We start from the raw sequence: 15550 nt of genomic DNA, 5'->3' as shown, positions 1-15550 counted from the left end.
GCAGCCTGGTGTGAGCACCCTACCACAAGTGTCTGTGATTGCACTGCCTTGGGGARCTGCAGGCAAGACCGTGCTTGAAGGTACCTCCCCACAAACCCCTACAACCTCCCAACCAGTAGAGCAAAGAACAGCAGTGAACTACAGGAGGGATACAGGTATTGAAAGACTTTTTTTTTTTTCCAAAGAGCCTTCATATGGAAAGTTTTGAGTAAGGTTAAGAGCCAGGGATAACCAGCAGCCAGTTCAGCTGGAAGGGATTCTGCCTGCTGACGGGGAGCTGAACACGCGCTCTCCAAAGCCCATTCCCGTGATTCTCCTTCACACGCAKCTCAGCCCAGCACGGTGGGTTTGGGGTATCAGCCCTTTCTTTGCACACCAAAGAATCGCTTCCTAAAAGCTGCCTCTGTGAATGGCCCGGGTGTATTTCACACTGCAAACGGTGGAGGCTCCTATCACGGGTTTGGAGAGCCGCTTCCCTACCCCTTGGGAATGCAATGGCAAACTCTGCAAATTTCTTTATAATCATTTATGGTCACTGATCAAAGGCAGCAGTTCTTAGCCAGGTCTATAGTGCATGGTCACGTGACAAGTTTTTAAGATGAGCAATGAAGTGATAAACATCCTGCACATTACACAACAGTGGGTGTTCCTGCTGAAGACGCACGAGCAGCACTAGCGCAGTGAGGAGCAGACCTGATTTAAGCTGAGTTTATGGGGGGAAAGACAATTATTTACCCCCTGCTCAACTGTGCCAGCAGTAACTACCCTGTAGTAACTGATGTTCAGAGCAGACCCTCGTGTGGTGCTAGTGAGGGTGGGGAGGCCACGTGCCACGAGAACAGGACAAACAGGTCACTGGAGAAACGAGCTAAGTGACCTGCAATAGGGCCAAGGTCTACCCCAACCTCTGCCTAGGTTAAAAAAAAAAAGTCAAAAAAAGAGATTTTTTTTTTTAAATCAGGAAGTTCTCACTGTGACTGTGGAAGACTCAGCAGTGATGGGAGCACAGGGTAGCAACATTGACATTATAAAAACATGYGGAGTGTGGAAGGAGGAAATAAAATGAGCCCAGCTGCGTTCCCTCTCTCCCCTGATTACCCGAGTTCACTTTCAGCCGTAGGTCACACACCTTATTAATGTGTCAGAACATTCACTGTTTCATAAAAACACTTCTTTGCCTCCCCAAAACAAGTACTTGGTAAAAACCTTTTAACAGTTTCTTTGCTAAAGCATAACTGATAACTTACTGTAACCAAGGAAGATTAAAAGCCAAATATTATAACAAATGCTAAAACTGAGCTCAATACAATATAAAATACCTAGAATAAAAAAAAAATCATATAAATAGTCATATATACAGTTTGGATACCAACTCTTGTGGGTGACAGTCCTGCAGTGAGCTGTAACCTGACTATCAGTGCAAGTCACCTGTCCAACTATTAACACAAAAATCAGAATGCACCAAAAATAGTTTGCGATCAGAATGAGGCTGCTCTTCTCTGAGCTGGAGGAGAGCGCTCCCCATCCCTTGGTTTGTCAGCCACATGGGGAATGGTGTCTCCAATGCCCCAGCACCAAGAAAACCCAGTTCCAAGCTTCCTGCCTGCACAAGGCTCGGGCTAGCACCAGTTCTGTGCAAATCCCTTAGGCCGGTTTGGCACTGCCACCCAACGCCACCCTGCGAGTCGAGTCCCATTTGTCGTCTACAAACGTGGCACGAGCGTTTGCTCCCCGACATGCAACTCAAAACTCAAAAAAAAAAGAGAAAACAACCCAACAACCAAAGAGCTAGAGAGGGGCTAGAACAAAGGCACGTGCAGGAGCTCGGATGAGTAAACGGGGTAGCCGAGGGGCGGCTCGGCAGCCTGCACCGTGAGGTTGCGGAGCAGCACGGGGTGCGCCTGGATGCTGTAGCGCTCCTCGTCGTCGTTGGTGGCGTACAGCAGCTCCCAGGACAGGTTTGCCCACTGACCGCGCACGGCCTCGGCATTCAGTTTTCCCACTTGCACTAACAGCTCCTGAAGCGTGAGCACTCGCCCCGTGTAAATGCCCTTCGAAAACAAAGAGATCAAAACGTTCAGTACGTCCTCCAAAAAGATAGATAGTGCAGTTACAAAGTGCCAAGCGGAGCTCTGGGACTCAACATTTTAACAAATCTGGCCCTAAAAACACTCAGCAGCAATAAAGGAAGCTGACTACAGTCTAAGAGCAAACATGCAGCCCTCAATTAATACCACATGTGCTGAGGAGACACCACCAGTCTGTGCTGTTGCATACATTTATGAACAGCAAAGCAGCAAAGTGTTCAAGAAATCTTCTTGCATCAATACTTAAAAAACGATCAGCAAATATTGCCACATCTGAAACAGATGCCTTATGATTTCCAGCAACAGCAATGCAAGCTCCTGGCCAGCACAAACACGACCTTTGGCTGCACACTCAAGTTTTGGGAGGCAKCAAAATAGAATTCAAGCAGCAGAAAAGAAAAACAAACTCTGTTCCTACTTAATGGGAATTTTTTCCTTACCATGTTTGGATCATGTCCCAAAGAAAAAAGGTATGGCTTTTCCTGGAGAACTGCTTGCTGCCACTCATGGTCCGACACCAGCCCGATGTACCAGTCGTTCTCATACTCTTCCAGACAGTTCATGAGCTCTTTGAAGTCCTCTACTGGCCCCAGACTTGCTTTGTCAACCATAAGTTTGAAAGTGTATCTGAAAGGCACAGAAATCCACGCTTATGTAAGCACTGCTGCAGGAAAAGTACAAGAGAAACACTCCGAGTTACAGAAGTCAGGAATACACCATGAAATGTTATAAAACAGAAGCCAATTTTAAGTTACTCCTTATCAGTTTAGTGGTCAGAAGTTAGTATGAATATGCTTTTAGCTCAATGAAATGTGCTGTAAAACATCTTCGCTTAAACATCTTTCATTCACCTCAAACATGGGTACAACTGCCTGATAACGGTRAAAGAAAAACAAATTCCCACTGCTATTTTCTTACACGATTTGATCAATGGATCATTTTTCCCTACTTAACAAAGGGAATTTCCAGTGGAAAATGAAAGGAGGAGAGGGTCTCCTATCACAGCCTTTACCACCTGAGGCTATAGACAATGTTCTTTATGCAGAAAGAAGCTGCACAAAGAAGCTACAGGTAGCCTGAAACTGCACGGTTTGAAAATGGACATCACTTTGTGAAGCGATGCTACCTGCAACACAACACCAACAACCCTCTAGGTCCTTTTTATGATCTCAGGGGATTTTCTTCCTCTACCTGAAGGCCTTCAGCGCGAGCTGGAATAGCTCTGGTTTGCTGGTTAGCCAGTCCAGCCCCACGGACCACGGGATCCCACCCGTGTAGGCTCGGAACACGTGGCTAGGGGCAGGCACCGTGTTATCCAGTCCAAAGAGACCGAAGCAACATGACAGGACGCCGTGGATGTACAAATCTTTCAAGGCTTTGTCCTTCATAAGGTCTTCAAGCAAACTGGAAGGCTTCTCTTGCAGATGGAAGAAGTCCAGCTGACTCAAAAGGAAGCAGTACCACTCCTCTGGAAACCGCTGCCTCATTTCATGCACTTTGGCCATGGGTACCGGGGCTGTTCTCCATTCTGCTGGGATGCTCAGCAGCTCCGAGTAGGAGCAACTGAACTCAACCACAGGCAAAACCTCTCGCCGTTTCCCTTTGTCTACGGCAGGTAGCCCAAGCCCGACTGCTCTGTATAATTTATCTTCTGGCGACATTTCTTGTAGGACATCCTGATTCTGGGTTTCTACAGACCCTGGAATAGACAAATGTGTTTTTGGTGTCATTACCAATTGTCCGGTTTCTTTTCTGTCTCTCCCTCTGCCACCGGGTTCAAGACCAAAAACGTCACTGTCATCGGTCCAGTCCTCAATGGTATCAACACTGAAGCTATCGTCATCCCGCAGAGACCTCGATCTTTCCACTGCACTGCTGCACGGATTTGCTGGAAATGATCCTTTTTGGGTTTTGTCTGCAATCTCCAGGCTTTCCCACTTTTTGGACTTTTTATAGCAATACTGAACAAGCATCCATACGAGCACTTTAATGAAGTCATCTTTCAGATGCTTTAGATTTTCRTGAGAGTCAATTATGCCGGACAACACGCTCCTGGCATCCGAATACAGTCTCACAGGTAGAACAGTGCAGGGAGTCAAAATGTTTCCGAAATGGTGATTGAGGGAGACGATCTTCGTGTGCTCCTGATGTTCAAAGGCCATTTCAAAAATCTCATCAACTCTGTGAGCTTCAGCAGCATGGCAGGAAGTTTCCTGCAGTTCCAGCCCCTGAAGTATAAATAAGAACAATCTGGATTTAGTCTTAATCAGGACATACCCTTATGAGTTATGATCTTGCAACAAGATTTTTCTCAACAAATAAAGGTACCCTCACTTGCTAGCATTTCCAGAACTAAATTATCTACAAGTTAAACCACAGGTCAGCATCACTACCAAAGCATTTACTGCAGTATTCAGCATAGATTGGTAACTCTGTCTTGAAAACAGTCAAACAAAGAAGTTGCTTCATAGAGATTTGGCTTAGCCAGGTTATTATAGTGTCATGTCACAAGCTAGACAAAAAAAAATAATAATTCCACACCCTCTACTCATCTTGACTTGTTTGTGACTTCTCAGATTTCCTAAATAATCTGTGTGGTTTACATGGTTTTAAAACAGTATGAAAGAGCAGAGCAGCTGCAAGGCTAAGTAGTATCAGGTAATAAGTTAGTCCTTGGCATGCAGTTACCTTAATATTTACACAACAGTAAGTGAAGCCCCTTTCCAGCACCAATATCCACATGAGTCTGTCCTGGAAACGGCACAGGTAGTGTGATCCAGGTAGGGAGAGACCTAGGCATGGGCAAAAAGAAAGGTTTATAGTCTGGTTATACTTTGGTATCAAATTTTTTTTAACCTACAAGCCAACTAAGGAATTCACCTCCATACAACATTTTTTCATTGACATCAAAGTTAATGGAAAAAGAAAAAAAAAMCGTAAAAACGGTTCACTAGTACCTAGATTCTTACATCAAGTGGCTCCAAGACAGCCCTTGAACATACAGCTCTGTCTCTGGAAAAGCTGACACATGACATTTTTTCCTCTTAGGGTTTCCATAAAAAGAACAATGCCAAATTTCTTGCAGTTGCTCTTTTTACTGTCACTCTTTTAAGTTATTGCCCATTTTCATCTCCTGCAATACCGGGCCACTACTGCTGAGCATGGACAGGGATGTTTGCTGCCAGTGCAGACTTGCTTCTAATCTCACTCATGCCCASTGATCGCTCAGGTGCACAGAGAATTTTCCTTTTAAAACCCTGTAACAGGAAATCAATGAAATCAACCATTAGGCTACAGTTAAAATTTAAGCAACCTTTTCTAACTCACTGAGCTAATGAAGTGCATTTTCTTGCTAACGTTTTAAAAGATTTTAATTTTTTTTTTACTGCTAACTATCAAAGCTACTAAAACACATTTACAGAGAAATGAGTATGATTTTAAATTAAAATACAGACACTCAAAGTGCTACTTTTTCCACCTTTAACTCATCTGAGAACATAAAATTACTTCTTGCTTGAAGACATTCATTTACAGATTTTTCCATTAAAAAAGGACCATTTTCTTCCAAGACTAGTGATTTGGATCATTCAATCTGAGGCATAAATGCCACAACATGGTCAAAAGAGTAACTGGGAAAAACTTATAAAACACATATGTATCCCTACACACACTTTTGACTGATGCCATRGGCAAAGTGAAGTTCTTTCTTCCTTAATGGAAAGAAGCTTCCTACTTTTCCATATTTAATACTTATCCACTGGTAACAAAACTGCAGGAAATGTTCCCTAATAAAATGTTTCGATTTCTTCTTCAAAAAGCCTGATTACAGTTAATTTCCACTGTATTTAAATAGTCGTAAGCCACTGTGTACAAGGCTTATGTAAACTGTCTCATGTCAAAGAGCAATGTCATCTTGATTATCTATGTTATACAAAAGGCTGCATTTTCCTGTTTCTACAGAAAATGAATGCAATTTTTGCAGTTACTGTGTCACCAGCTAGGGAAGGGCTCAGTACTCAATCATTTCTGGTTATATAATTTAGGAAAATACCCATGGATGCCTTCTGCAACTACAGCTCTAACTCACTGCTGCCAAAGATGTGCCATGAAGTCTCATCAACACGTTCTGGTCTCAACTGTTCGCTGCTACTTAGGCTACAACCATCAGGTCAGATTCATTCTACCTAATTAACACATCCAAATCAGTAAAGATCACCTGCTGGTTCCTGAAGAGGGAAACTGCAGAGTAAATCAGATACATTCRCACTCACACAGAGCAGTTTGACACCCCCTCCTTCTCCTGACTGTCAAGAGCAGCCAGGATGTTTGTGTGCCGAAGGCATCTCAATTTATTGCCTGTAATCAGGTGGGATGAATCCCTACCACCTGGACTTGTTCAGTACAGAAAAATTTTGTTTCTCCTTATTTTTAAGGGAAAAATAAATATGGACCATAACATAGTGAAAGATGACAACTTTTTGCTCTTGGGAATGCTGTCTGAATTTTACATTTAATCTATGTTGTGATACTTGATTTAACTCCAGCGATACAATTTTCTTACTTTACAGTTAAAGGACATTCCTTAACGCATTTAACTGTGTTCCCCTATGGAATTGGTTGGTCGGTGCACGCACCCAGGCTACCAGCTGCTAGTGCAGACTGCAGAGCAACAGCCAGGCTTGGAACCAGCTGCTGGTAGTAGACGGTGTCAGCGCAGACACAGGCTGCAGCCCCCGCGGGTCCCGGCCAGCTCCGGACGGGCCTGGGGAAGCCGATGAGAAACACGGGCAGCGTGAAGAGCGGCAGCAAAGGAGAAGACAGGAGCGCAGAGATGGCAACGAAGGTCACCAGGATGGGGAAGAAAACCACGTTGAGGGTGATTAAGGTGGCAGTAGATTTCCGGCGCTGTTTTTTCTCTGTCCATGATGTCAGAAGAATGGCGATGGCAAACTGCAGCTTGGAGACAAACTGGAGCAGTCGATCGCGCAGGATAGCGACCTGCAAGGCAGCAAAGCACATGTTTATTTGGAATCTGTATCTAATCCCATCCAGCACTACTAAAGCTGACTATGTGGGCAAGTTTTGAAGAAATGAAGTGAGATTATCATTGGCTGATATTAGAATAATGTCTCAGTGTACAATTTTAGTCTTGATTTACTAGATCCCAGATCCTAATTGTGTATTGGGACACGGATAAGAAATAAAAAATTTAAAGGACAACCATTCGCTTAAATCTGCATGATGACAATTACCAGCAAGAGTCTGATCCCCGTATCAAGGCTCCTGTTCCACCATGTGTCTGGATTAAACACCAATATTTGTGTTATTGAYACAACCACTATGTCCAGTAGAGCATTCTCTGTATTCTGCCAGACCTAAGAGAAAGATACATCAAGGCATATATTTAAAAACATTTATATCTTTTCTTAGCTTTTTTGACCTGAAGTATTTCTTCCAAGCCACTTTCATGTTTAAATCATGTACAAGCAAAAATATCTTAGGCTGAGTAGCATATTTAAAGTTCAAATTACCATTCGAAAGATTCTTGTGAATCCGATGCAAACAGACACAGAATGAAGATTTTGTAGGGARCGGTCAAGTGACAGGAACGCTAGCATAGCAAATGGACACACTGTAATTGAAATAAAATATTCATCAATTTCTTTACAAAAAAATAATTAAAGTCTACAGAGGTTAGCAGTGCAGAATGGAAATCTGAACATAAAAGCAGCACTCTTCCAATCAAGTAATTACTGCAAATTCCTCTTCCTACTACACCTCTGGAATATTAAAATTAAATAGCACATTTGCACTAATGACTGAAGACTCCAACTTTTATGTCCATGTTTTAACTGTTGGAATTTTTTTTTAAGCTTCCCTGAAGATAATGGAAATACTCAAATGAGTAAAAACAAGCATAGGAAAACCATTCATCAATCCACTCCCCAAAACTGCCAAACCTTTATGAAATTAAATGAATTTAGATCAAGCTTTGGTTCCCCCACAGCAACCAAATTTGTCACTAACTTTACCAGAAASCAGACTGGGTCCTTTCCTAGGAAGCTAAAAGAACCTAGTACTTAACCAGCTTGAAGACTCTCACCTTTGTTACTTTWAAAAAAAAAAAAATCTACAACAGTAATTCCTCAAAAGTGAATATTGATGTTAACTAAAATTCTTGTGAAGGTCTTGATTTCTAAGCTGAACTTTAAAAAGCTCAATTTTTCAGACTGGCCCTATGACCGGTCATTTTCAAATACTCTGAGGCAGTAATTTTGACCTCAATTCCATTCAGCCAAACATCAATAAATATTTCTAACTAAATTATTTACTTTGTCTTAGCTCATTCACAGAACCTCACACACAGAGTAATTCTAGTTTGCTTTCAATTTTCCTAAAATCATCATCTAACAAACAACAGATAGTGGGTATTCCTACCTAGTGTTAGTAAAATCCTCCTGACAACACCAACTTTCATTAGCCTTCTTTGCTTCTCCATGAACACAGTCACAGTTCTGATATCCTTTGGATAAAAGGGGTTTCGGAAGACTCCACACAAGTACACTCTCTGAATCTCTCTAAGAATCCACATAATTACGAGTAATAGCATCAGAATGTAACTTGCTAGAGCCTGCGGACTGCCTTGGGAAAAAGATGAAAACCCAGCAAAGTGATGCAGCAGGCTGGCTTCTAGGAGAGCGAATGTCAGCACGGTCAAATAAAAAATGAATTCCCGCCACCCAAACTGTGTTCTAAAACCTTTGGGCTTATTTTTAGACTTGCTGGAGGCTAAGTGGCCGCTCAGGGTGTGTTTGAAGGCCAAAGCAATCTCGCTTAGGTTAAGACTCAGTATGAACCCACATCCAGTCATGAAGAGGATCACACCGAGAGTGCTGGGAATGAAATACGATGCTATTGCTGTTCCAGCAGAAATGAGAAACATTACTAATAACCTGTGAAGGAGAAAATAAAAAAGATTTGCTTGGAAAGAAAAAGGTTATCAACGCTATTGATATATTTTAGCATTACGTAAACAAAATTTACTTTGTGTTACTTGACAGAGGTGACCCTCCTAGTCCAAACTCCAAGAGCTGTTCCATTCCCCATAGAAAAAGTGCATCAAGTGGGGGCAGAATTCCCAGTGCCCATAAGAGTGGCAGAAAAAGAAACATAATGTGCAAAATCTGGTTGGTCTGTTCTAGAACAGGCGTGTTGACAGCGAACCTAGGTAAGAGAAGAAATGTATTTGACTTCTTTGAAGGAAAAGAAAGCTGACACACAGAAAGAGTACTTAACTAATACAGTAAATACAGAAGCATAAACATTATATAAACTCAACAGCTATTTCTTTAAAGAAAAAAAAGTACCAATGTTTTTCAGTTTACGCTTGAGGCAAGAACACAGCAATCAGAACATGAGCAAACAAGCTGCTTTTTCATTCAAAACATTCAAAGTCTTTAAATTACCTAGACAAGCTAAGCGAACTCAGTATCCTAATTATTTTGATACTATTGCTATAATATACTCAAGAAGCACTTGAGGAAGAAAGCGTTGAGCCCAGAGGCTCCAGACCTCAATCTGATTAGCACAAGAGTGCTAAGGTGTTATTTTAGTGCTACAATAATGTAACATTTGTGTAAACCCAAGAAATAAGTGGTAAGAATTAATTCTGAACTGTCATGTTCTTTTCACATCAGACCATATACTCTCTTTGGGGATATAAAATGCATTTTTTGTGCAGAAAAGTATTTATCTTTCTATAAAAATGCTTTCTATTTCTATAATTTTTTTTCTATAAAATTATTTTCTTATAAAAATGATCAGTACTGTAAGTGCATAGATTGCAAGCCACATACTATTTATGGACAAGATAATAAACTTAGAAGACAGACTACTAAGATATTTTGCTTCTCTTTACTTCTTACTGTACAATTAGGTAATTTTCAAAATAATTTTGTCAGGAATTTTAGGAATATCTGAAGTTTTTCCTCATAAATTAAAGTACAAGAATTTGGGATCCAAGACCACAAGTGTAATTCTCATTTCATAAGTGAATCATTAATAAAGATATCTGATATTTCTGATGACAAAACTAGTAAAATCAAACATGCTTTTCTTTTTAAGTTCATTTAAGTATCCCAAGCATAAAAACACATGCATATTACAATGACAAAGCAACACGTGAAGTAAAGCCAAAAAACGCTTTGCTTTAAAAAGTTCTGCAATGCTTTGGCTAAAACATTCCGCTGAAAGGTGGGAAGATGAAATCATCTCCCATACATAAATGGATAAAGTTGTAGTATACTGCATTTTTAAAAACACAAGTCCAAAATCAATATAACATAGTACACATTTGCTTATCCACTCACTAAATCCATGATTTTGTGTTTTTTTTTTCCCTGTAGTTTCATTCTACAGAGATAAAATTAAAAAATAATCAAGGATAAAACCTGAATTTAGAACTAGTGCTCCTAGAGTCTGCAGTGTTTAGATCTATCGTTCCCAGGCAGAAAAGCTTTTTTTGAGAATATACCTTCAAAAAGGATGTTAACGCAAATGCTCTTACAGAATAACACAGTAAGATAATTTTAACTGTATGTAACTTAGAACTGCTGAAGATCTTCCTAACTTATGTGGAATGCTAGGGAACTATTTTATACTCAAAATATAAATTTCTATACACTTCATAAACTTCATAATAAGCTTCAATTTCTATTGCATAATCTTGTAGGCTTTTTTTTTTGACTTGTGCAGCTGAATAGAATTTCCAAATACCTTTTCCTCAGAAAAAAAAAAAAATTATATCAAAATATACATAACAATTATTATTTTCATTAGCTAAATGCTGTCTTCAGTTTACCTGTGTGCAAGATCCACTGCAATAAAAACAAAAATATAGAAAGGTCTCATGAGAGCAGTAATTTCGTACGTATCCAGTGCTTGGAAAGTAGCTGTTTCGGTAGCTGTATTTATAGTTAATGAATACTCTCCTATACATATTGTCACCCATCCAAATACAAAGATGACAAYAGTTCCTCCAATGTTACTATATAGCAAGGTTAATCTGTTGGGCAGCAAATACCAAGTTCCCAGACCACACAACACCCCTGCCAGAAGGGGATGAAACACAGTGTTGATTATATACTTCTTGCCAGGAATAATAAATTTGACAGTCTCTGAACCTACACAGCTGGAAAACTCAAACTCATCTTCATCTGTTAGCGTATTCTGAATTTGCATTCTTTCTACCGTCACTGTCTTCTGTTTTGCATAYAGATTTGTCAGTTGGAGAGTAAGTGCAGTAACAAACATGAGTCCTCCTGAAAGTGCTGCMGTATAATAGTCTTTCATCATGTCCAATTGGTACAAAAGTGTTCCTACTCCTCCCAAAACCCATGGCGTCAAGAAAAGAATAATCTGATTCACGTATATGTACGGAGGGGCACAGTAGCCTAATTTAAAGCGGGGACCTCCCAGCACAGTCTGTGGAAAGCGCTTCAAGAAGAATTCCTGCTTGTAATCATTCAGCAGGGGTACATCTGGACCCATTCTTGTTATTCAGGAATGCTGGATGAGTATCATTTTTCCTGGAAGAGAAAGAAAAAGAAGGCAGTAATACAAGACTGAGCTTTCAAAACTTAAGCAGAGAATTCTTCCGTCCTGTTTCATTTAGCAAGTCACAGTGGAATTCTGACATATTAGTTGACAATATCCTAAAGCATACCTATTCCTCCCTAAAACACAGCCACTATGCAAACATCTAAAATGGAAAAAAAAAAGGAAAAAAATAGACAATATATTTTATAATAAAGAACATATTGATGATCTAAAGCTTTGTGCACATGAACACTTGGGAAATGACAGTCAATTCATTTCCACAGAAGAAAACCTTCCTAAAACAAGAATGCTTTACATCCAGCCTGATTCCAATCGCATCTTGCTAAGAACCTCCAATTCCAATTAATCCTGTTAAAGATCTCCATATACAAGTAGCTGAATAGAAGAACAGTCATTAATTTCAGTGAGTATCCACATAAAATCAAGGAATACAGTCACACTTGAGTCCCTAGAAAAATCAAATCAAATTACAAAATAAAATCAAATTACTACTTACAAAAAAGTAGTTCAAGTAATAAAAATTGCTTTTGTACATTTTGCATTTTTATCATCTTTTTGCATTTTTATCATCTTTCCTGTGACAGCCCAGTCACAGAACAGGATCTTATTGTACCACATAAGATCAGTTTGTGACTCCAAAACCGGTTATTTACATATAAAATATATATCGAAAAAAAGCAATACTTACAAGTTGTAGCACAATCAGCATATATTCTATTCTGTACTCAGCCAGTGAAGAAAACTGGGGAAAAAAACAAAAAGAGATGCCTGTAAACCTTTAAAATCAGCAGTGTCAAATAGAGATCACATTTAATGAGCACTCAGATGATCAAGCAATGTATAAATAATGGTTGCAGGAAGGTAATTAGATAGTCAAACACAATCTTATACTACCAGTCACAAAACCAAGCACCTATCGATGTCAGGCCCAAATACTCTAGACACAGGGTGAAAAAAACAGCATAATAATAAATATAATGTGAAAGCACTCATTCATAATAGAAAAGATGTTGGCATGCATTAGAAGATGTGCGGGGATTGAAATTCTGTGCTCCTTCTAACAGACATGTATAATCTGACAAATTCCTGTCAGCCACCACGGTGCTACAGCAAGAAGGGAAGACACGATCGTGATGGAACTCCCAAACTACGGGGATCCCTTCCTTCTGCAACGCTGAGGGCTGCAAGGTGCTTTGAGGCTTAATTTTCTCCTTGTATTTAAACAGGTATCAATCACTGACTCTAGGTAAATACTGGTCATCATGGACCTTAGCTAGAAACAGTGCAAAGGAGAAATATTAGTAGTCATTCATATGCATTATCATGTGCTTTCTGTGTCTACTACATCAATACATTCCATAGTGAAAAGTAAGACCTTACATGCTCTTTTACTACTATCCATATACACATTTTTGGGGCTTGTAGGAAAGTGGAATTGAAAACGTAAAGATCTTTTGGCCATTCCATTCCAAGCTACTGACTGTTTTTTTAAGTGAAGGCAGAGGCAACAGCCAGTCATAAGGAAAACACTGCTCTTCACGCGCTGACGCTGGAGAGTGGAATTTGTTGTACTTGGCTCAAGAACTCGTAAATGTAACAAGGACACACCCGACCAAAAATAATGCTCAAATATAATCTAAAAAATGTCACAATCTGGCCAAACTTTGTCTATAAGAAAGAGACACTGTTTAGAGAACTGTGCACATATGAGACTAAGTTACTGGTAGGTTATATACTGTGGAAGTTTTGTACGTATGCAAAGGCAGATGAGTTTTAAAGAGGACATAACACCCAAGGGTGCACTGCTCTCCATTAAAAACAGCCTTCTGGCAGCTGTGACGTTCTCTTCTCTCTAAAAAGAGCTGTTTCCATTTCAAGCTCTAGTTGGCCTTCTTGCTTGTGGGTTTGTACCGCTAGCAGCACGTTGACAAAACTTTCCTATTGCAGTTCCTGCATAAACAACAGATCGATGCACGTAAGCAGCGTAGCTCCGCTCGGCTACACCCCAGCACCTAAAAAGGGACCATAAAGACAAGYGGATTTATTTATAAAAGCCTCAAACTCGAGTTCAATGAAGATGGAAACAACATCGTGTTCGCTGCAGGCAGGGCTTGCCAGGGCTTCAAGGAGGCCYGGCTCGTTATTCCTGCGCCATGTCCTAGCAACGCGGGCCGGTGTTTGCAGGTCCCGGCTCCGCGGCACATTCCTGAGCGAGGGCCGGGCCCGGCTCAGGCAACGTGCCCGGTGAGCGGATCTGGGCGCCGAGGCGGCGGGAAGCCCRTCCCTGTGCCCCAGCGCTGRGGCTTGTGTTAAGGTAACCGGGCAAACACTGCTCGTGTCCAGGTGGAAATCCGCAGAGGGCAACGAACTTTGCCCAAACCAACATCTCTTCAGCACCAATGATGTCTTAGTTTAAGTGTTTTGTTACAAGATGGTAATGTGGAAACATTGGCTGTTTAAGCCACGTTCTTCTTAAAATTACTTACCTGGTGGTCGTCCCCCATGCTGCTAAATAAGGCCAATGAACCTAAYGTGTGAGGCTGGGGGGCACCCCAGGGTGGGCACCGCTCAAGGGCCATCTCAGAGGCAGCTCCATGAGCCGCGCTCCATCCCCACCGCTACCTCCTACCTGAGGAACCCTCCGCACCCGACCAGCATAGTGGTCATCCCATTTAAAAATAAATAAAAAAAATATTAAAAATAAGAAAAAAAATTTATTATTATTATTAATCCAGCAACCTCTCCCCCAATCTTCCACACATGAAAAGCAAACAGAATAATGAGGGGCGCCGTGCCCGTGTTGTCGCTCCGCAGGGGAAGAGGAGGCAGGGGCGGGCAAAGGCCGGGTCGCGGACGCTGCGAGCCCGCCCCGAGCGCCGCCGCCGGGAGCCCCCGGCTGCACGGAGGGGCCCCGCAGCCGCCGCCGGTCCCGCGAAGAGCCGCGGCGAGGCGGGAACCTACCTCAGAGCGGCCGGGGGAGGGGACGGCACTGAGCGCGCAGCCCGCGGCGGGAGGAGGAGGGAAGATGGCGGAGCGCGCCCTCCTCCCCACGCCCCGCGGTCTCTCCTCCCCGCCGCGCCGGCTCCGCCGCTGCAGCTGCCGAGGAGGACGGCAGCGGAGCGGGAGGAGCGCGGGGACGGCGCCGAGCGGAGCTGACGGAAAGCGACGGCGCCCCTTCCCTCCCCGCCTCCTTGTCCCCCCCTTCCCGCCCGCTGCCGCCGCCATTTTCCCCGCTGGAGGGAGCGCGGGCTGGCGGARCGCAGCGGGATGGGGCGGCCGGGGCAAATGGCCCCGGGCCGGCGGGCGGAGAACGCGACCGTCCTCCCCCTCAGAAACCATTCTTTAGTTTTATTTATTTATTTATTTAACTTGCTKCTTCTTCTTGCAGAATTTTATGTCCTGCCTTTGGGCCCCCCGAGTTGGGGAATCGCCCGCTCTGGCGGCTTTGTCTTCCCCCAGCCCCTTCTTTACGCTTTTCGACAGTTGCTGTGAAAATTTCATCACATTTTTTGTTGTTGTTTCCACAGTGTTACGTTAGCAGAAGTGTAATACTAAACAAATYAGGTGGTTCCCTTATTTATTACAGTATTTAGCGTTGATACTCAACATTCTGCTATATTTTAACAATATTCAGTGCCTAATATTCTGATATTACAATAGAAAAAAATCTCTTCAAGGCTTTCGTTACGCTTGAACGATAATGGTTGTTCTTCATTTATAACTAGCTTGACAATATTCTTGCCTCAAGTGTAAAAAAACACAACCTTGGTATTTTTTAATAATAACGTTCAACATTCACTAGTGAATTGAAATTGAGTTCCACGTACTGCAGTGCCACATACATG

The 15550-nt window shown here is 42.0% G+C and overlaps 1 protein-coding gene across 1 annotated transcript; it reads right to left on the bottom strand.

Annotated features, from left to right (window-relative positions):
- Positions 1–1108: 1108 nt before the first annotated feature.
- On the bottom strand, positions 1109–14724 carry PCNX4 (pecanex 4). Its single transcript, XM_026053751.1, has 12 exons — positions 14667–14724; positions 12394–12447; positions 10948–11674; positions 9132–9311; positions 8526–9040; positions 7619–7719; positions 7340–7462; positions 6722–7085; positions 4776–4879; positions 3279–4315; positions 2528–2714; positions 1109–2051 (listed from the first exon to the last, which is right to left on the bottom strand). Exons 3-12 carry the CDS (start codon positions 11634–11636, stop codon positions 1800–1802), a joined length of 3552 nt encoding a protein of 1183 aa, XP_025909536.1. The 5' UTR covers positions 11637–11674; positions 12394–12447; positions 14667–14724; the 3' UTR covers positions 1109–1799.
- Positions 14725–15550: the final 826 nt, after the last annotated feature.

The sequence above is a fragment of the Nothoprocta perdicaria genome, unplaced genomic scaffold (assembly GCF_003342845.1).
Source record: "Nothoprocta perdicaria isolate Ctin4 unplaced genomic scaffold, notPer1 scaffold_118, whole genome shotgun sequence".
Classification (NCBI taxonomy): Eukaryota; Metazoa; Chordata; class Aves; order Tinamiformes; family Tinamidae; genus Nothoprocta; species Nothoprocta perdicaria.
This window is presented reverse-complemented; position numbering and strand designations above follow the sequence as displayed.